The sequence below is a fragment of the Struthio camelus genome, chromosome 1 (genome assembly GCF_040807025.1).
Source record: "Struthio camelus isolate bStrCam1 chromosome 1, bStrCam1.hap1, whole genome shotgun sequence".
NCBI lineage: Eukaryota > Metazoa > Chordata > Aves > Struthioniformes > Struthionidae > Struthio > Struthio camelus.
Genome location: NC_090942.1, coordinates 102,320,999 through 102,343,986, shown reverse-complemented (window position 1 = coordinate 102,343,986; position 22,988 = coordinate 102,320,999). Strand labels below are relative to the sequence as shown.

Sequence of the window (22,988 nt, the reverse complement as noted above, 5' to 3'; positions counted from 1 at the left end):
GATCTCTTCTTAAGGGTTTTGTTTCACATGCATGTGTAAAACTAACGTTAAAAAGCATTTTAAATCAGGCTGAGTAATGCCTCTACTGTAAGTAAAAATCACAACAGATGCACACATAAACTTGTTCCTAAGACAATTCAAGTTTTTGGAATTTTTAAGCTCATTCTCTGACCATTGCAAGGTGTTGCTCTATTGAACAGAGAGGCAAACGAAAACCCCTGGTTCTACAGTACTTTTTCTTCGTGAATGGAGAAGAAGAGGAAATAATCATCCAAACCAAAATAAACATTTAAAGCAAGAAATTAAAATTCTATACAGTCTTCAACATCTAGATGATAACAAGAGGTTTTCCTTTACTGGTACAACCCCTTTCTACTGTTATTCTCCTCACAGCTGTCTTAAAAGAAAGCTTGGGGATTCAGTTTTTTTCTCCTTGATTCTTCATAATGATCTTCTCCTTCATTAGTGTCTTCTCCACTGCATATCCTTGTGTGGTCTCCTATGAATACTTAATCTCGTGTATCTTGTCTTAAGGAGGTAACTAGTGTTCTAGACAAGATAACTCATTGACTTAGTACCTCTACTTAAACACTTTGCTGAAGTGGAATTTGACCAGGAAAGATTTAAAAGGTTATGACATAAATTTGTCAGATTCATCAGGATAAAAAACAACAACAGGAATTTTGAATATAGAAGAGAAAGCATTCATGAGAGATCACTGCTATTTTTAATTATGATTGCTGGTGTCCCTCTTCACATGGATTATCAGACAGCTGTTCTTTCCTTGGCTCTGGAAGTCTTTGCAGTACGGATTCGGCAAAGAGGCGGCGTTTCAAATGTTTTAGCATATCTGGGATAGTCTGTTAATGACTGAAAAATATTTCCACAAAAGCCTGCAGACAAAATAAAATGTTTTCCAAAAAAATGGGTTAGCCGCACCAGCTGCTTCTGATTTCTGTCAGGAACTTGCTCTTGAAAAGGGAAAGAAAGCCCTGTGTGATAGAAGACAAGAGTTCCAGGGTATGTGTTTCTACCACGATTTAAAGCAAAGGCCCTCAAGAAGAACAAAAATAGCCTCTCTTTCCCCAAATGCAGTCTGCAACTTTTCATAGGTAATTGTTTTGAAGCTCTCTGCCAAAATTCCCATTCAACTGTGCTTACCTCCAACAGCGCTCCTGCTGAACTCATTATTCATTTTGAGTTATTCCTGTTTATTATGTTCACATATCCATTATTTCTTTTCCCTTTTGTATTATTACTTTCACCCCCATGCTTTAACTTTGAGATGTCAGGGATGGTGAGTCATTAAGTGTTCTTTCAACATTCACTAAACTGCACATTTTAAAACTATTCAAACAAAGGAAGCGGTGTATGAAAAGAAAGTACTCTGCAAATCTGGATAACGCAAAATTAGGTAAGTACGATTTTCTCCCAACTTCCTTACAGGCAAATGTCAATTCTGGACTAAAAGTAATTGCGAGGAAGTCATAACTGTAAATAGCGCAGCGGAACTGAGGTGCTATTTCACTCAAAACAATAGTAACATTATTGTATATGTACAGTACAGTAATATGACATGACTGCTGCGGTAATTACAGGAAGTTGGGTCCGGATGGCAGGGAAAAAGGGAGATTGGATGACTGGCTCACTTGTTCATTCAGTCGTCTCCAAGGCAGGCTGTGCTCAAAATAATTTTGTCAAAATCTGTAGCAAAGCTCCTCCTAGAGAGCTTCAAGCTACACGTGTCAAACTGTGTTACTACTGACTTCTTAAGAGTTGTCCCTGCATAATCACATAATCCTCCTCACTGATTCATTCATTCTTCATCACCGTTTAGTCCTGGCATACATTCTGGTAGGGTTGATAGGCTTCATATAAGATCAGAATGCAATGTACCAAACAATGTACAAACACACTCACAAAACCTGTTCCTGATTTACAAGCAAGATGCTGAGACACAAAGACATTGTATTCCAGCAAAGCACTTACTGGCGCCGCCAAAAATTAAACTCACAAGCATCCATGCCAAGTACAAGCCCTCTACTTATACCACACTTTCCCGAAATCTCTTCTTTTCCTTTCTCTTGTGTATTGCCTGACACAAGATGGCTCTAATTGTTTCCCAGTTCCAGTACTATTTTCCTTCATGCCACGGTTCCTCTTTTCAGTCCAGAAAGACAATAGTTATTTTGCATTTTGAAGGATTAATGCTAGGACGTTCAAAATGCTGTCCATAAGGCCAAAACAAAAGTGTTCAGAAAATATGAAATGGAATAGCCAAGAATAGTGAAACTGCCTTAAGAAAGTTTAAATATAACCATACAACTATGAAACGTATACATTAGGTACATCTATAGAAGAAGCGGGAGGAGAAAGAGAAAGAGAGCTAGGTTTCTTCTCTTTGCCTTCTGTCTTCAGGTACACTTTTCAATTAATTCTCATGCTTCACAAGCACTGCCTTGTTAACACAAGGGCTAGAAACTTCTTTTTAAACTGTGGCTTTAAGACTGAAAAAGTTGGCAGAATTTTGTGTCCTCATTTAAAGGAACTGTGCATAAGGCATTTAGAAAAAAAGTAGAAAGTAGCATGCAGTCTTCCATTTACAGGCTATTTCAAGTACATACATGGCTCAATGATTACGTCACAGTTTGCGATCTCTCTTTTCAGGAATTTACGCAAGTTTTTCAAACAGGTGCAGCAGCACGGAAGAAACCCAGTCAGGCAGGAGTTTCCTGCCAAACAGGTGCTGAGAAGAGTGACAGATTCCAAGAGAGACTTAGGTCACCCTTGAGGCATTCCAGGGGCAAGTACCGTCATGTACTGCACCAATATCCCAGCATCATTTGATAACCAAAATTAACTATCTATTTCACCTCAAGAAGATACCATTTTGTATACTCAAATATCATTTCTTACCCTAACAAGAACGTAGCCATTGTAGAAGTGGATGGATCCAACAATTTTTTGCCAGCATATGCTACCAACACCAAGACAACCGATATTACTATGGGGGAAATATTTAAGCAACTGGAAAAAACTGTGTGCCTTATATTAACATTAGAACACTTGCTTTTGCAAGAGAACAATGCAAAAAAACCATCAGAAAAATGGCAACTACCAGTCAAAAACTGAGCCCTACTTCTTTTAAGGTGGCCTTAAGTTTAACTTTATTTCAACAAAAACTATCACCTCGCGCTTCTACCTGTGCATTGCTTTTCTGTGGAAGTGCGGTACTGCACTACTGAAAAGCCAAGATTTTGTCTCTTGGATCAGATCTGCAGGGGTTGTAACCTTAAACATATAGATACACAAAACAAGATTAAAAAAAAAAAAGTTGTATACAGATAGCCAGAACTTTTTAATCTGTTGGCATTAGATGTGGCATGTTTTGCTGTTTGATACTGTTTTCTCCAAAACACTCCAGCTGCTATGTTACGATATTTTGCCTGTTCACTGCAGGTTGTTTGCCTTCCACTTCTTTTTTAAACTTTCAAATTTACACAATCCTTTCAGACATTTTCCAGAACGTAACCTGTGGTCTCTCGCTGAGTTGGTTTATTTCTACAGAGATACTTTCAGAATTAACTGAGCCAGGTTTAAGTCTAGTGCAAGCACTCATCAAAGGGTGGGTTGTTTGCTTGGTTAGTTAGTTGACTGTTTTTTTTAAACTTTTTAATAAGGAACATAGAATAAAAGATTACTAAAATAAAAATATAAACTAAATAAAACTGATTTCACCGGTGCTGTGCTTCTTAATGAAGAAAATGTTTTAAGCAAACCTGCCTTTTAAATAATCAAAGTCCTTCTACTAGGCTGCTTTCCACACTTCAATTCAACTGAACATTTTTAACAAGACTTACTATTTTAGTTTTTTGATCACTACACACTACCACAAAAACGTTATACATCCTATCATATGATTGCAAGGAAATATACTCAACTGACAGGTTTCAGAATAATTTGTATTAGTTTCATTGAACTTTTGAGATGAAAACAGAACACATACAAAAGGGGAAACATCTCTTGAGCTGTCCAGAGACAACTTAAAAATGTGACCACAGGCATTACTGAAAGCTGCAGTATGATTGAGGGGAAGGTGAGAATGAGGAAAGGTGCAGGCAGGGAAGATCAGCAAAGTTTAAGCTTAAACTGGATGCATGGTGTCATTTCACAGAGCAAAGAGGTAAGAGCACCATTTTCCTTTTCAGATGCAGGTTTACTGAATACAACTGCAAAACAGTGGTCAGACTCATAACAGAGTACATAGAAATTGAAGGTAAAAATCTCAAAGAAAAACAAAGCAAGCTGTAATGCTTGAATTAAATGGGAATTGTGAAAGAGCTAGAAATGTGCAGCTTGTCTAAGCAAGAGCAAAGAACACAGAACACAGCAAAGGCTTCAAATATTTCTTGAAAGTATAAAACAAGTGGTAGAGTAGCTAGTTAAAAGAGTTTTTCCACACGTGACTGGTTAACATTATGAGGTAGAAGATGAAATTTAGAAAGGAAAAACTATTGGCTGAATGTCCTGGAAAACTTCCTGACCTTGAGATATTATTGGCTGTGGAATGTCCTAACAAGAAAGGAACTGCTGGCTGGAAACCCCAGCAGAGAGCGTGCTAGAAGAAACAATCTCTCTACGGTTTGAAGATGACTAGTTTTATCTTACAGGCCCTTTCAATTCTTGTACTTAAAAACCACACCATACTGCTAGTGTGTTTTGCAGATGTAGCTGCCTATTTGAGAGCAACCGAATATTCCGACTACACAGGAGAATTAATGAATTCCTTTGACTTAATCCTAGAGAGATTAATCCAGAGTACTAAAATTGTCAATCAACAAACAAAATAAACCAACATAATTACTTCAAAAACTATGAATTTGATAGATGTCTTATCTATCATGCTGTATAGTAAAAGACAAAGCCGTCTTCTGAAACTGCAGCCTTCTTTCATTCTATTCCTTTGCTGAAAAAACATTAATTATTCTTAATAAAACAAAATATACAACCCACAGCATGAAAAAGACTGTGGAACAGTTCAGTTAATATTGTCCTTTTAAACAATAGATAACCCAAGTCCAAGTCCTGACAGATTCTTTGTTAATCTAAAATATCTTCACTGTATGCAATGTAGCATGCTTCACTACTTAAGCATACTATATTTTGCTTGTCAAGAATACCTTGGGAAAGGAGACCATTAAAGGGTGATGTTGATGAGAAAACGATTTTCTTCTACACTAATCAAGTAAATTTACTTATAGACACTACTTCACAAAATAACCTCCATCAATTATATAAAAGTATTTTGAAGATCAAGGGGAACAGAGAACACAGCTAGCTAAGATAGCTTCTTTACCTTTGTCTTTTCACCAATAACATTTCTCTCCAGCTCAGCTATTTTCCTGTTTAGATGATCCAAAATTTCCTTCTCTTTCAGAAGCTCTGTTGTTTCAGATTTCTGTTCCCCATCCAAAAGGGCACATTCCATATCCAACTAGGAACACAAAACATTTTTCAGAAGCAGTCCAGATTAAGAAGAAATCTTGACACACACTTTTTTTCTGGGGGAAGGGGAGTGAGCTGATGATTATTCACAACAGAGAAACATTTTAAAAAGAAGTACTGATCCCACAAAGTAAGTTAAAAAGAGATCATAAATCTGAGGAAAAGTAAAACTGCAACATACAATACTGCAAAATAAAGTCCAAACCAACTTTAGTTTGAAGATTCTTTTTCAAAACTTTTTCTTTTCTAACTCTTCTCCTCTGTGCTTCCTCCTGTATGATATTATACCAACTATCCGTGCACAGGCTCTGTGTGAAATCCTTTTCAAACAGCTGTTTCTTTCCTGTTGCTGATAATTGGAGTAAGCACAACCTAAATGCCTGGCCAGCTTAGTTTGCAACTGTGAGATTCCAGAAGTCAAGAGGGACACATAACCTTGCCAATGTAAGGACAAGGAGGTTAAAACAGAAGTTACCTCACTTCCTTTCTCTTTAAACGGTCACATGAGACACCACCATAAAACTCACAAATGACACAAGGTATTTTGATCAATTGAATGACCATTCAACAAGCAAGATTATTCTAATTCCATTTAGGAGTATAATGGTTACAGCTGGGAAAGGCCAGAGTCTCACAGCCATCTCCCTGCTAGGGAAAAATAACCTTGATAGCAGGAGACTACCAGGTAGTCTCCTACCAGGTAGTCTCCAGTAGTACTCTACCGTGTACCTAATTTTGGTGAAAAAGCAGAGAATCTGAAGGGTATGTACAAGCCTGAGTTTCCTATATAGTTGTAGAACGTTTCAAGCATGTGCTGTGAGATATATTTAACGAGCAAGCCATTTAAAACCAAAATATACTTCATACCTCTCTTGAGGATTCATCCATCTGGTCATTTAAATCTTTGATCTTCTGTTCAAGTTCTTCCAAATTATTTAATATTGCTATGCGCTCCTCCTCCAGTCGAGCGAGCTCCTGCCCTCTTTGCTCATCACTTATGCATTCTGGTACCTGCAATCATACATTACAAGAGATTTACTAGAGAGAAGTTAAACACTGTGTTTCTTTTCCCCCTTTCATATTGTGTTTTGAACTTGTTACAAATTTCATACTCCCTATATTTCTATATCTACTATTGCTATTTCTGTGATTAGTGTTCAAGAGAAACAAACACGATACTTTACTTGCAGGCACTGGAAGTAAATAGTATACCGAGTAGTAAATACTGTTCATACTCTAGGAATTATTAAAATCTACCACTTGACAATATTTTACATGCTGCGCTATTTAGGTTGTAAAAATCCGATTTTTCCCTTATAGAAATAAAATAGGTGGATGAAGATACTTTTTATGTGTATTTCAGTTGTGCACATAACAAAAGCTAGGATATAGAATAGGACATTAGAATTAAAAAACATTATTAAGAAAATACTTGTGCTCTTATACCAGGAAAGAACAGATCAAAAAGAGCATTGAGTTTCAAACGTATTCTTCATGTTCACCTGACCCCTAGGGCTTGCGATCACATTACTTTTGTAAGGTCGCTCACTCATTGTCTCCCGTCAGAATTAGAACCAGGCTGTGTGCAGGGCTCTGCATTCACTGATAGACCACACAGCCTTGCTCAAAAGCAGCTCAGCTCCTGAATGGCTATTCTGAAAGCATTTTAACATGTACAAATCTGACCTCAATACATTAAAATAACGAGCAGGGTTTCATTAACACAGTTGCTCATTACTGCTTTTCTCTGGACTTAGCAGAACACCCCTTACAATGAATGAACGGTATTCCTTGATGAGCATTAGTAATCCTAGCAGGAAAGCTTCTTTTTGTCCGGTATCCTGTTCGGATAATGCTGACATAACATCTTCAATTTCCACTTCCCAACAAGGATTTAAAATAGGATCTCTGACTTGCACGAAGAAAGTAACAAACATGAATGTGAAAGAAATGCAAAACCACAGTAACCAGCAAATGAAATGACCTAGTAACTTTCAAACACATAAAGCACTGAGAAGATCAAGTAAAGCCATAATAGCAGGTTTCTGTTTAACTTCTTTTTTATATCGAAAGACTCAGCAGATTTCCAGAGAGGTACCCCTTTATAAGACAAAACACACTTCTATTACTTCTCTCTTTCTCTCCTTCTACATGTACACACTTCTGTTGAACATAAGCATGTAAGTTAAACAGAAGTTAAATACACTATCTGAGCATTAGTATGGTTACATGCATAACACAAACTGTATATACTCTAACAGTAATAAGGAGAAACAGAGAAAATGTTTTCAATGTGTGAATAGTTAAACAGAAACCTGCTCTTATGGCTTTACTTGGTCTTATCAAGATCTTCATTCTAATTATTGAATAGAGTTATTTAACACACTGCCTTTCACCAGATATTGCTGCAGTGCTTGTCTGCCACAACAGACCCTAGGCTCTGATCTAAAAACAAATGAAAGGCCCTTTCCCCACCCCCAACGAGGCTGTTGCTGCCCTAGCTGAAGGAAAGGTCCCCAGAAGTCAAAAAACTGAAAAATAATATAAAAATCAGAATTTTGATGTTTCAATTGTTAGGAATGCTGTTAGTTCATTTTTAAAGGACAACTCCCCTGCAGTAGCAAAACTGCACTATGAAATAAATAAGAAAGAAGCAGCAAATGTAGGAACTGCCTGCGAGTGCCAAGAGGCAAGCTGCCACAGTACACTTCATGAGAGACAACAGCTGATTAGACAAGTGGCTTAGGTTCAATCTAGGGAAGTGGACAGGGCAGTAAATTCAGCTCAAGCAATTCCTCTTCACCACCTTTACAACTATTCTAGTTCACTAGTGAGAAAACACCCTCCTCTTTTTACAGAAAACAGGAGTCTCAGCCTAGAAGGTGGCAGAACTTCCCTTTTCTGGTAAATCTCAGCACAGCAATAGCTCTAAGTAGGCTTTCTGAAACATTGCTTATTTAACATTGCTTATTTAAATTGTTACATCATTCTCCCACAGAAAATATTAAAACTCTCCCTGAACCGTACATCTGTGGGAAAATGCTTCCCATGTAAATAGCTTTTACAGCAAACAAAATGATCACCATTTCAGGTGCTGGCTACAAAGTGGGATGAACTCTGAGGTTAAGACTTATACCTAAGCCACCCCGACTGCTATCCCTGCTATGAAAATTGACTCCTAGAGGAGGGTTTTAAGCATGCAATCCTGGACTGCAGTATTTCTTTCTACACAGTGCTACCTTTGGCGTGATACTTAGGTAGGAAGATTCAGTGGAATCCTTCAGGAAGCCAGAAGGAGCTAAAGGCGGAGTCTTCCTGGTTTCATTGAAGTGTTCATCAGCTTTCAACCCTCTAGAGGAAAGGAAAGCACCAGCACTGCGACTGTGATTACTCAGCTCTGAAAAATCTGAATCACTTGCAGATGATTTCAGGTGGTTTCTAAACCTTGTTTCGAGATTCATCTGTGAATCTTCAAACACTGAATCTTCATCTGATAGCTGAAGTTTTTCAAGTTCTTTGTTAATTTTTTGAACATCAGCAACTGTTGTAGCTGCAGCAGGGTCGCTGTCAGATTTGGAGTATTCTGCACACAAACTGAGGATTGTCTCCAGCCGCTGACGCTCCTAGTTTAAAGAAAAACAGAGCACTAAGCTTTGCATGTGAACTTTAAGTCAAAACTAGATTTGCTTTTTTTTTTTTTTTTTTTTAAGAGTGAAAGATTAAAGTCATCCAATTCCATGTATGCCTCTAACAATTAAAGATAATAAACAGATTCACATAAACAAATTACTGTATAACTTGAAGAATCAAAGGCAACATGTATAAAAACCCTAAAAATTAAAAGTACATTCCACAGAAACAAGTACCTATTTATCTTAATATGTCCTGACATTTATTTCTATTTCGACTGTACAAGATTAATATTGTTTATTAATGTTGATTTAACCATACCTGATTTGTACATGTGTCCACTGAGCTTACTCTATAAATTGCTAATTGTTCCACTTTGCACTATATGCTTTGTACTTTATGCTATACTCCTACTAAGCAGTGAAATATTGCAAAGATCTTCCATGAACTCATTCATCTCTCATTTTTTTGGATTTTCTGTTAACTTTGATTCCTTGAGGGGCGAGAGCAATTAATCCACATTTTGAAACACCCTGTTCAAATCCCTAGGAGCGTAAATGTAGAATCACAGCTAAAAATGTAACAGACGTTGAACATACTGAAATGGGGAAAAATTTTATTTAACAGTTATGTCAAATTCCATTCGGATTCATACTAACATTTAAAACTTGAGAACCTGAATAGCTGTGGCAGTTTTGACCTGACATGCTCCAAGTAGTGGTAAACATTTAATTCCTGAAAGCTTTGTAGATCTCCATGATACTTGATAAAATGGATTTAAAAGCTATATTTGTTTTATTTTATTGTATGCATAACTTTCTGCAACTTCTATTTCAGATGAAACTGTTTGAGCTTTTCATTTTTAAGGCATGGTGCTTCTACGCAATGTCATGTTTCTTTTGCTAAAGAAGAAGAATAAAGAAAATTAAAAAGTGCTTACCATAAGCCTATTGAAAATTCTGCAGGAAAAACATCTCTGTGAAAGTTCCATGCTTGGCATTAATACCTGCACTAATGATCACATTTCTTATTTTCTAGGAAAGCCTTCTTACTTTTAAACATGTTTAAAAAAAAAAAAAAAAAGGCCCAAACAAACAAATATCAGCCTCCTTCCCCTCAAACCGCTGCAGTTGCATTCAGTTTCCAAGTTCTATCTGGCAATATATTTGCAAACAGGATTTGCAAACAGCTATTTCTTACAATCCTAACACCCTACATGCAGCAGCAAGCGATAACAAAAGAGTTAGGGCAGTATATTGTTTTCATTTTTTCTTAAATAAACCATTGGAGTTCTATGAAAATTTAACATTGGTTTACAAGCACCCAGCTTTTTATAGTTACCAGAAGATTACACAGCCAAACGCATTACACATTTATATTACCCCAGATCACCCACAGTTAACTGAGAGAGACACACTTATATACTCCAGAAAAGACTCTGAACCCATCTGTTTTGAAGCACTACCCAACTGAAAGAGGGCCGCAAGCTAGAAATTTTGCCTTCAAGTAGCGTATTCGCCAGTTTTCACTGCAGGTTTCTTGCACTTTTCTCTGAAGCCTTCTGTAATGGCACCGTCAGAGACAAGCTACTGAAATCACTGGAGCCCTGGGCAGCTCTGGGGTAGCAATTGCTCGCTTATATTTTCCATGAAATATCTGGTTCAGCAGATGCTGCAGACATCCTTCAATTTCAAATGAACAACATATTCCTAACTGCCCAAAGCCTTGTTTCCTCCACGCATCTACTGCCAGACCCTCAGGTCGTTCTCTTACCCCTCCAAAGCTGGTATCCGCCCTCTTACTAAGTGTTTTGGCTACGCAACCCAATTCCTAAAGCACTGTGCAAGTGCTGGCTAGGCTCTCCAGGAATTATACAGCTCTCGCTGTTGTGACAGCACCAGGCCTGGCCCCATGGTACAATCCTCACAGTGGTTATAGAGGGGAAACACAGCATCAGAACAGAAGGCATCATTCCTCCCCGCAACAACAGGATCTATCACTTTCTACCTCTTGCCAACCCTCTGTTCCCTCAACAGTAATAGGAAAGAGCAAGTTTTAAATTGCAACTGCTGCTCAACCTAGCCAAAACGCTACGGTAAGCAGCTCTCAGTGCAAACCTATTCTTTCATAAGCAGTCAAATAAAAGAGATTCTTTTCCCCCTGCCAAAAGTCGCATATAGTCAGGAAAACTTAAAAGTTACAGGGAAACCTCTGCCAGTCTTCAAAAAATTCCTGATGAACTTTCAGACACATTACCGAAATGCCGGTATTTCTCGCTTCTATTTTGACATGCACCAGAAGGCTTATGGACAGGAAGCTCTGTGGCTATTTTATACACTCTATTCTCATCATTTCATCTCAGCCAACTCATTCCAGCTCCAGCACACCTGCATCTAACTGTTCCAGCATAAATTTCTGAGTCAAGCGGCCAGCCAGGAAAGCACCCTTGCAATGAAAAATACAAAAACGGTAGCACATGGAAAATCCATTCAATGATTTTGCAAGAAATACTACACATGCTAATTGTGACGCTGAACACAGCGGAGGAGAAAGGTACGTTAAAAGCAGCAAGGCGGTTTAAAATTGCTTCTGGGGGGGAGGAAGAGGTGTTGAATCAGGCATTTTAAGCCTCCTTTCAGTATATTTCCCCATAAAATGTCTTTTCCACTGGACTAGAGCATCTCTTTGTATTTTCGGTGGAACTTTTACCTGTTCTGAAAAGGAGTACAGAGGGGTGCACGTGCTGCATTAGCAGTTTCACCCCTGTTGGCACTGACAAAGCTACATACCATATATGAATGGCTGGGAATTTAGGTGCTGAAGGAGGATGGGATAAAGGCATAATAATAACCCTTCTCTATTACCGATTTACAACCACATTAAGAGACATCTCTGGCATACTGTAAAGAAAAATATTCTGAAATAGCGAAGATAAATAACTCCCACTGTTCACAGCAATCATGTCAACGATTCCTGGTTTTGTTCATCCGGTGCACGTCACATATACTGCTACTTTTACAAATGTGAAGAGGTGATGTCATATCTAGGTATCAAGGCAGGACTCGACTAATCAACTGTGGCAAGCAGGAAGCTTTTTAGATAAGTGCCATTAGCAGCTGTATAACCCAAGATTTCATTAAAATTACATGTGCAGTCTCTATCTTTTATGACTGAAGCTAAGAAGAATTATGGCTAATCAGGGCAGCCATGGCTCCCTTTGTCTGAAAGGGAGGCTGCTGCTCTTTTCAGCTATCAACAGCACTTTTCCATGTGTGAGCAAACTACCAGCTTCACAGTACAAGTTCAGTGCAGCAGCTAGTCGAAGAGGATGGGGGGCAGGGGGAGAAGATGCAGAGAGACTGGGGAAAGGAGCAGGAGAAACTCCCCAAACCTTCTCTCTTACTAATACCTTCAGTATCCCATCGGCATGAGGCAGGAGAAAGGCTTATTTTTCCTTCCTGATTTTTTAAGGCACCGATGATTTCACATCTATCAGATACTGAGACAGAAACTAATTTCAGCGCTAGACTTTCAGACATGTCTGAAAATAGGCCTATAACTGTTCTTCCCCTTCTCTTCCTTTTACTTTGCAACGGTTTCTCACTGTAGCCTCATCTATTTCTTTTCGGTCCTTGTTTTATTACATTTTAGCCTTTTGGCTATGAGGTTATCATTGCAGCACAGAAGTTTTTTTTAAAAAAAAAAAAAAAAACCACACACCACTTATATTTCTCACTGCTGATGCACAGGGGGGAGCCTTTTAGTCCACAGAAATCTGCCAGGAGAAGAGCTGTAGAAAGACGGCCCCAGTTTAGAGCTGACAGCTGGGTGGAGGCATCAGGCTGTCACAGCCCACCCTTGCCTTCCCCCTTCACGTACAAGCAAAATGGAGCGAATGAAGTGGGGAAGATGCGTGGGACAGGCCAGAGCTAGAGCTGGTCCCCAGACAGAAATGGAGCAGAGCTGCTGCAGAACTAGTTCCTGCCTCGCAGTCCCTCGCAGGCATGGATTTAACTCCTGACAAAGCAGCACTAGTTTCCAGAATATCACTGGGCATTCATGAAGAATTACCCTTCAGCACTGAGAAGAGCAAACTCCAGTTTTTCATTAATACATTGCATTTTGATCAGACCATGCCCTTTTGCTCCCACAGGACTTCTGCAGATGCTCGTTTTAAAATTATACTAAGGATAGGAGTCTAAAGCATAAAGCTTTAGTATGACACTTGCTTAAGGCAAGATCTATTGAAATTGATTTCTATCTGGCCCATACTGTTCCCTTTGATAAAACATACAGCTGCAAAAATTATATATATACTATTTTGAAATAAAACCATGTATCTATTTGCACATTAGTTATTCATCATACTTTGAAGAGGAATTAAACTAAATACATACTCTGGGTTATTAAAGATGCCACAGAAATATTTTGCAAAATAAAAAGATAGAATATTTCTGAAGTGAAAATTTACTGTGTCATCAGTATTAATGACATTCGGCAGGGCTTTTTTAAACCTATTATATGGCACTCATTCATTTACTAAATTAAGTTGTTAGGTAGCCATTCTGTAACAGTATAAAGATTGCCACATAGTAGTAGTGGAAAAAAATATCTTGATCTAGCCTTCATCTGTCTGGCTAGAGTTCCTATAAGAGTGTTACTCACTTATGGTTTTAAGTGCAGCTTAGATGCTTTATGATTAAAGGACCTATAAAAAGATACAGTGCCAAAATAATTTTTAAAACATGTACGTGAGATTTTTCCAAGCGGCATGGGAAATCAATAAGCTCTACGAACCACAGTTTTAAAGCTACACTACTTTGAATATTCTAAAATGTTTTCATTTCATTTTCCTTCACAGGAGCACAGCATTGTGATGAATCAATGCTAACTACTTTCCAGAATCAGGGTAGTTTTGTATTATTTCCTACTTACACAATAAACTTAAAAGAATTTCAATGCTCAGCTGACTGTGGAAAAAATAATCCTCAAATTTTATTATTACTTGTCAGCTCATTGTTCCTATAAGCTGAAATCTCTCCCAGTACAATTCTTGCATGCAGTAAAACTATTTGCAAACATATGCTTACAGATCCATACAGACAGTTGGCCTACGGAAGGTATCTTGCTAATCCTGCCCAAGTAATTTTTAAATATCTAGCACCATCTAGAGGAAATATATTGTACTGCTTAAGAATCAGCAGTAGACCATCAAGGTTGGTGCTATTCAAATAAGTGGGTATCAAACAAAATAGATGACTGTAATATCTATCTGTGTTGTCTTGTGTTATCCAGTCCCCTGACCTCCTCAAAGGCTGAACAGAATGGCTGTCTTTCAATTCTAGTAGCCGCTACAACTTTTATCTCAAACAGAAAAAAGTGAGATTTTATCTTTTTTTTTTTTTAAAAGAAGAATCCCAATCACTAACTGAATCTCAGCAAATATACTTAGACCACAACGTTAAAGCTTTCTGTTATTTATCAGCATCACGGGATAACTTCAGCAACAGCTTACTCTGACTTCTACTTGCATAGAACTTGTATAAACATCCCTACACCAAGATGCAATGTCTGGTCAGCTCTGCTAGAGAGGAAGCCAAAGCAGACTGTAACAGATCAGTCTTCTGTTTCTGCAAGCTTCAGGAGCAACCTTCTGCCAGCCCAGCTGCTCCCACAGCCCATGCATCCCCAAATCCCAACAGTAAAACTGGAGAGCGGGCAGCAATGGAAACACTGGTTCCTCCTGTTTCTCAGGTCACAGAGGAACAGGTTGGCAATATAAGCAACACTAGTGTTCTGCTAGTTTTGGTAAGTCTAGACATAAAAGGCAAATCAAAAGAAAGTGAGAAAAAGAAATACCCAAGTACATACATGTCTTTTCTGCTTGGCTCAGGGGTAACAAATGCAGATGTTGAAATCATTCCGAAGAACTGCAGTGCATATTTTCATTATTTGTAATTTTTTTTTTAACTTCTATGATTATTCTTTTGAGTAATGACAACAGACCACTGAGTTTCACAAGCAGGCTGTAACAACAGCTTCAGATGCAACCTTCCAGAGAAGCCTCTGCTCCTTAAAAAGCAAACTAAGCACAGGTTTCACAGATTTCCAGAATATCATAAGTAAAACTCACAGAATAATTTGGGGGGGGGGGGGGGGGAGGGGAGAAGGAAAAAAGGGTAAGAGACCAAGGGCAGATATCCAGTCAAACTATAAGGTGTCCATACTAAAAAATTCAGAGGTGAATTGCAGCTGGCAAAGAAAACACTCCAAACTTGCTCTCTGCCAGCAGGAGCTGTAGTAGCAGTACCAATGCAAACTAAGATGCTCTCCACTTTATATCTGGAATGTAGAATAGTCTTAATCCTCCCAAAGGAGGCTCATGTTTCTGGTAAGGTTCTCTAGATAGTTCTAAACTTTTCTTCTGCCTACCTTGTTTCAACAGCACAGTATATGAGAGTCAAATATTTTATATAAAAATGGAGTTTTTTTCTCCAGCCATTTATCTACCAGTTACTCAACCTGGATTTCTATTCAGCACTTAGATTCCAAAACACATGTTCTTGCTGTTGAAGAGCACTTGTTTGGGTTTTTTTTGTTTAGTTGGTTGGTTGTTTTTTCTGATTTTTCTTCCCCCAGAAGCTGGCCTGAGCACACCTGGTGCATCTCTAACCTTTGTCCATGCGATGTCCCAGTGAAGTCGGACAAAGCTGCTCTTTGGAAACTCAGGCTGGATAAGTGAAGACCCTGTTCAGATAGATGAGTGAGTTCCATCCATTCAGAAAGCCCCCCAGAAAAAAAAACAGGTCAGGCCCTGCATGTACAAAGGACTAATGGGGGGCTTCTAGAGAAATATTAACAGAGTGGATAATTTACAAATACACTCCTTCCTCGCAAAGATCTGAAAATCAATTTTGGGGGTTATTCACACTCTTTGACCATTGGGATGAGGCACTGTCCTGATTGTCAACTCTTCAACTAGATAAAACAAGGGAAAAACGGAATTTAGCAGGATCCTGAAGAGAAGATGAACTAAAGCAGGAAGAAATTCCTGTTTAAACTATATGCAACAAACAAAATCTTTTTTCAAAAAATTTAACATGCTGGGAAAAAACAGACAAACTGTCTTGCTAAAGCATCAGGACTTGTAAAAAGTATTGTTCTGGGAAGCAGGAAAAAAACTTAGTCATTACATCCATCCACATATAAAACCAGGACAAATTTTAGCATTACCGAATGCAGAAACAACCTCCTAATATCTTCAGTCCCTCACCACAAAAGAGTTGCCCCTTGAAATATAACTACACTGTACTGTGTTGTCTTTTATGGCTGATTACCTCTCACATTTACAGCATTACTGATTGAAAAACCCTCTGATAATAAGAAAACCACTCTACACACACAAAAACATTACGATCCTGTTTTCCAAAGGACTGGAAGAGAGGAAATTTCAAAATGGAGTCAAATAGCGGGAGGGAAGAGACAGCAGGAAGAAAGAGGAATTATCGGTAAGCATTTCTGCTAATACTTTTTGCTTTTACATGTAAAGGGTAACAACTTCTTCTCAGCTATCTAATCATTTCTACTTGCAACTGACTCTCCTCGCCCTTTAAAAATCTCTCTGGTGTTTCTGAGGAACCAGAAGCCACAGCTTCAGATGGAGTCTGCGAACGTTTCCAGTGGCAACTGCATAACGTAATGTGGAAAAGCACATTTCGTAACATCAAATGGAAGTGGGGAGAGGAGGCAACACCCACTACTTTGTTAAATCTGGGCCTGAATTTCAGATGTCTGACTTGAAGCATGCCAAGCTGCATTTTTACAATGTCTTGCAAACCAGTAACGTATATTTTCTAGAATATACTTCTGAACAGAACAATGATGAAAATGAAGGACTTTGCCCTCATAAAAAATTTCTCGCAAATGAGGTTGTGTCAAACACATACATCGGACTGGAAGAACAGATTTGAACAGATTACGATCCTTCAGCTTAACCTATTTAAACGTTTGGCTCAGAATGGGGGCCATGACCCTGCACACTCACTGTGCTCTTATTTGTGACCTCAAATGACCAACCACCACTCTCTCCTCACATTTCTCTGTGTATTTTTTCCACTCTGGCCTACAGGAATAGCCATGCACAAGAATCGAACTCTACTGCAGGCTCTTACTTTGATTATATACAAGCCAGACAGTAGTTTAGGAGCATCCTATTTTCATTTTCCTCAAAACTAAAAAGATTTGATTTAAAGCACGCAAAGTTACTGTCACAAATCTAAGATGAGTGCTGACTAATAAAAATTTGCCCATTTAATGACCTCAGATTCTTGGTGAACAATAACATCTGAATAATTTGAATACATGTAAACAGGATCGGTTAGACTCTGTGGTCACTGCAAGAAGTTTTCAAAGAAATGCTACGTATCCTCTTAGGGGAAATCTTGATACGAAACTGTTTCTCCTTTCTTTGTATATTCTGAAGACTTTTTTTTTTCCCCAAAAAAGTTGTTTCAATAATAAACATAAATTTCATTTTATTATGAAGTTTAATTCAGTGCTGAGGCAGCATGTACCGTTTTGCTCCAGATTTTTGCTAGTTAACAGAAAGGAAGAAATTATGTCCTCTCCTGCTACTCTTCATTTTAGGGGGGAAGGAGGGAAGTCTATGTTTTAATGAAAACACTCAGAAGGTAAGAGCTGCAATCCAGCAGAGAATATTATCATGAAACCTGCACCAACGTATACTTGAATCCACAGCGTAGCACATATACAAGCATGACTCCAAGCAGCTTATAACGAAGACATAGATTTTTTTACTCCGTTACTGCAAACAAACAGCCACGAACAAAACAGAAATGCTGGATCCCTTTAGTGTAATTTGCGGGTTTTATGTAGGTAGACATTTTAATAGAGCCCACAGGATGAATGGCCATAATTTATGTGGGTTTCAACTTTTTTTTTTTTTTTTTTTTTTAAAGAAAGCTGAATAATACAATCTGAGCTGTTAAAGCAGCATACTATTTAAGTATTAGCTTCAGGGACTGCCATAATAAGCAACGTTTCTCAAGTAGACAAAATCTGAATTTCCAAATGCAACAGCTTATGTTTTACTATACCCTTCCAATGGCTAGATTTGGAAGGGATGTTCTGCTAACATTAACTGTTAGAAAAAACTAAAAGGAAAAGGCAAAATTACCAGACGTTCCATCTCTTGCTCTCTAAGTCTCTCTTCCCTCTGCCTCCTGTGATAGTCCATGAGGTCATCTCTTCCAGAAATGGAACTAATGCTGTTCTTCCGCTCTCTTGCAGAAGTTGGGAGTGAGTTTGGTGTCTGTCTGAAACTTTCCAAATCCATTTCATCAAATTCTATGGAACTAGTGGAAAGGTTTCTTCTGACAGAGAATGATCTGTCAAAATCCACAGGGGAGAAAGAATTACTGGGACTTGTTCCTGAGAGCCCAAGTCTATCAAAATCATCAGAAAGGAAGGAGGAAGAAGAAGCTAAAAGCATTTTTTTAGCAACTCGAGGGCTTGGAGGAACACTAAGAGTCGAACTAACATAAGGATTATTCTCAGACACAGAACTTGCATGTGGCAAAACCCCTGAGCTGCAAGAAGAAAAATTCAGGTAATTATCAGCATCTAAAGCGTTCTGAGGTAGATCTTTTTCTCCAAGTTTTTTCCTTTTAGTATTACCCAGAGAGTTTCTCGGAGGCAAACTTAATGGCACCAACTGGCTTTCTGTTGATTTATAAAGTCTGGGTAGGGAACGACTGTACATTCCCATATGACTTAGAGATCCGCCAGAGTATTTCCTAGGTCGTGAACCCAGAGGCTCTGTCACCACATCCTTGTGTTTAACTGGTCTCACATGAAGGGCCAGGTTGTCTGGAATATTCATCCTCCTGCCTTGCTTTGGGCTCGAAGGCATGCTGGCTGCCCCTGAATTGCTTACAGGTGAAAGCATCAGTTCACTCCCTGAGCTTCCATTCCACATTGTAAGAAGAGAGCCTGAGATCTTCTTCGTGTCCAGCATTCCTGGGAAGTAGACATTGTCGTATGATTTGTTTTTTTGACCGTACTTTGAGTAGTGAAACTTATCCACATGTCCAAGCGATTTTTCATTTTCTCTGTTGGCGTGGATATCAAAGTCTGTCCTTCCCAAACTGTACCCGCTGAAGGATGGAGAAGTGCCAGATACAGAACTCAAATGCTTTACAGGGATGCTTTTATCTGAAAGATACGGGTTCTCACAAGGGAACAGCTTACCTCCCTGAATTTTGGTGATCGAGTGTGTACTTTTAACATTGGAGGAAGGATTTGGTTTAGTGGGCACAGGTTGTGAAAGGGTTAAATAAGAACCAGCATAGTCCCCATTTGTTTTAAATTTGAGACTTGACGAATATTTCTTCGGGTTGAGGTTTTCCATAATATCCTGGAGACCATTTTCAAGTGAATTCATCACAGAACCCTTTCCCAAACTAGCATTTTGTAATTCCATCTGGTTTTGTGTGTGGCTATACTCTGCCATAATCTTACCGGAATCTGTAAGGAAGAGGAAGAAAGGAAAAAAAAGGTTTTAGCAAATAAGTAAGGACCCTCTTACATGCACTTGCCTGCATATTAACTTTAAAAAAAACACTTTCTCTAGTAATTATTGTGCTTGTTATCAATGTATCATGGATCATTAGACAAAGGAGGGTACATGCAACCTTCTAATAACCATTTTTGCAGTTAAAAACTGAAGAAAAGGGGGAAAAGGAACATCACCAAATTTATACTACAAATCAGCAACACAGTTGGGAAGAGACTAGATTCTTCCTTTCGTGTCCTATCCACCGGAGGACATTGTCGCTCACAACCCTTATAATTCTGAGCCTCTTGAGATGTCCGTGAGGAAAGGAACATTACTGTCCTAATTTTTTACAGTTGAGGAACTGAGATACAGAGACAAGATGCAAAGCTGACAGGAGAGAGAAGAACTGAATGCATGTCTCTGAAAGCTCAGGACACAGAACTTCTGGACCACTTCTCTTTTAACCTGTACAAGCAATGCACTCTGCTGCCCAGTACACTGATGAGCCCAGTTCAAAGCTCATAAACAGTCTGTTATGCTTCCACTTACTTTGTGGATTGTAATGCAAAGGTTTACAGAAAAGTACAATATTGAGGTCCATTTTTCAAGGTGTTTTAGCTTAGTGCTCTAATGTTTTTAAAACACAAAGCTGCATAACTACATCCGTAAATAGCATTTTAGTTAAAAGATAGCCTTAAGGAAGTATAATGCTAGTCTCCTCCATGACCTCATCCAAGAAAAAAAAAAAATCACATAACCATTAAAAATAGCAACAGCCATGTAAGGTTCCAGGTCCCTAACACATGTTCAGAATTATAAATTATATTCTGAAAGAGGACACATACTGAAAAAGCCTTTGTCGTGGTGGATGTTATCATACAACTACATGACAAGTTCCAGCCTAGAGTCCCGGGTTCCACTTTCCAGAAAGCAAAGAAAGGAGTCCAGCTCCTGACAGCATCAGTTGCTGCGGCAGATAAGAGGACCCTGAGCAGGCTTGCACTTAGACCTCAGTTGATGTAGAAATGGCACCATTAACCTTTAAAGTAGTTTCTTGGACATGTGAGGCTAGCTGTGCTTCAAACTAATAAGGCAGGCACTCTTCAGTGTCAGCTCCTGTGGTGCCACTGAGTGTTGCTTCTGAAAATAAGGATCATTTCTGGACTTTACTCTTGGCTTAGTCACATTTCACCTGTGACTTCAGCCAGCTCATGGGAAACCTAGTCTCAGACTGCCATTCTACAGGAAAATCTAACATCTTAACAGGTAAAGCCCTTTTAAAATCCTCAGAGGTGATACTCAGAAGAGGATTAAAGTACCATTTCAGACAATTATATCAACCTAGACATACAATTTGTATTCCCCTCTATCCCTGCACCACAGCTTCAGAGCAGAGCAGAGAGGATCCAGTTTCATTGAGGATCACGAGGCTCACATAGCTGGTGGAAAGGGGCGATGAATCCTTTGAGGGAGTCTTTGTTTCTGGGACTTGCTTTGTTAATAAGGCCAAAAAAAAATGGGATTCGTTACTGTCCAGGGCATCATTCAATACCCATCTGTTTCACAGGCTTGTGAAAATGATCTCTAACTTACGCAAACTGTGTTAAGTATAAGTGCATAATGACATATTCTCCTCAACTCTTAAGGAAAAAACATTTCAGAACAAGGTAACTGTCATAAATTGACATGTCAATGTAAATTGTCATGCAATTGAACAGGCAGAGGATAAAAGGAGTGAGCATTATGGAAGAGAGCAAACACATATTTTTGAGCACAGTGGACCTAGCTAAGCATGTGTTATAGTTACAAGCTCTGCTAATGGCTGAAAGCATTTACTGCAGCTTCAGACCACAGCCTCAGGTTTACCACTACACAGAATTTAATATTTTCATGCAGACCATGATTTTATTTGCTATAGTTTTAACATGTTTTTTATGATGATACCCGAGCTGCATTTGAACCACTAAGTTTACAGGGCTCTCTATTAGACTATCACTGCTGTGAGCAAAACAGTTTCGTATAATGTGACATTTTACTTTATATTTTTTAATTAGTTTCACAACTTTTGAAGAATAGCAATGATAAAGTAAAAATGAACATAAAGGAAGAATGTGATCCATGTTCAACATAAGACTGTCAAGACAAAACAAAGTAATCTAAAAAAGATCAAGTACTCATTATATTGGTGGTGTTATAAAGAAGAATAAGATATGAAACAGTTATTTGAGAGCACAGATATAAAACACAACCTATATGCTTTGTACACTTACCCTTCTATTCCGCAGCAGAACGTAACCTCTATTCTCTTTCTCCTTCCCTTTTCAAAATCTCTCTTAAATATGAAAGCTAATCCCAAATCAAAAACGTACCGCCCAAATGATAATTTGAGCATAGCTGAGGTTCAAATGCTTTTGCACTCCACTGACTTCTATATTAATAGCTCAGCAGACACATTAATGGGACCTTAATAATTGTTTATTACTCCCTTGCAACACCAGTAGGATACATTTAATCCTGTGAAGACTAAATGCTTTTTCCAAACACCAAGTTAGCTCATGGAAACTTTCAGGGCTGTTCACCACAGCAATGAAGGGTTCATTGTACTTCAAATCCAAACAAGTACAGTAAAAAAGGTCACAATACCTTCACGTAGCCATCTGAATTCAACTCTTCTATACTATACCTTACGCCAATTCCTCTATGTTTTTGGTTCCAACACCACAGTGCTCGCAATCATATGGTTAAACCCCGACCGGACTACAGTACATGTTTAACTGAACCTTAACTTCTTCCCACAAACCAGAGCTTGTTTGCGTTGTTTATTTTTAAGTTAACGTCTGGGATGCGACTTCATGAATACAGCAGGATTTGTTACAAGTTCCAGCTGACGCTGCCTTCACACACAGTTACAGAGGCTGGGCAGGCAGCTCCGGGTAGTGTGTACAGGAGCCATCCCGCCTCAGGGTCAGCCACAGCTCTCCCTCAGTAACCCTCGGTGCACAGTGTAAGGCTCATCTCTTTGGCCAAATATTTGCTGCCTGGAGCTTTATGGAAGTAACTTCTTCCCTTCCTTTTTTTTTTTCCTCCCAGTTCTTGCTTTTCATTTCTTTTCTTCTCTTATTTTCCTGAACTCTTAGCTAAGGGTCATTTATATGTATTCCAGTCAGATATTAAACTGATGGGGGATAGACAGTTTGACTATCCACAGTGCATCCCAGATACCACAACTGTGGCCTCATTTTTGGATGGTAAAATGAGTTGGACGTGGAGTAAGAAC

General features: G+C 38.7%; 1 protein-coding gene across 25 annotated transcripts in view; it reads right to left on the bottom strand.

Moving 5' to 3' along the window:
* PHLDB2 (pleckstrin homology like domain family B member 2) overlaps positions 1–22,988 on the bottom strand; it is a 130,619-nt gene that overhangs the window by 39,686 nt on the left and 67,945 nt on the right. For all 25 annotated transcript variants that reach the window (XM_068908528.1, XM_068908538.1, XM_068908412.1 and 22 more), the window contains 4 exons: positions 18,332–19,680; positions 8,745–9,128; positions 6,373–6,516; positions 5,357–5,494 (listed from right to left, as the gene is read on the bottom strand). In XM_068908528.1, coding sequence (XP_068764629.1) covers positions 5,357–5,494; positions 6,373–6,516; positions 8,745–9,128; positions 18,332–19,680 — 2,015 coding nt within the window. The remainder of the gene's footprint in view (positions 1–5,356; positions 5,495–6,372; positions 6,517–8,744; positions 9,129–18,331; positions 19,681–22,988) is intronic.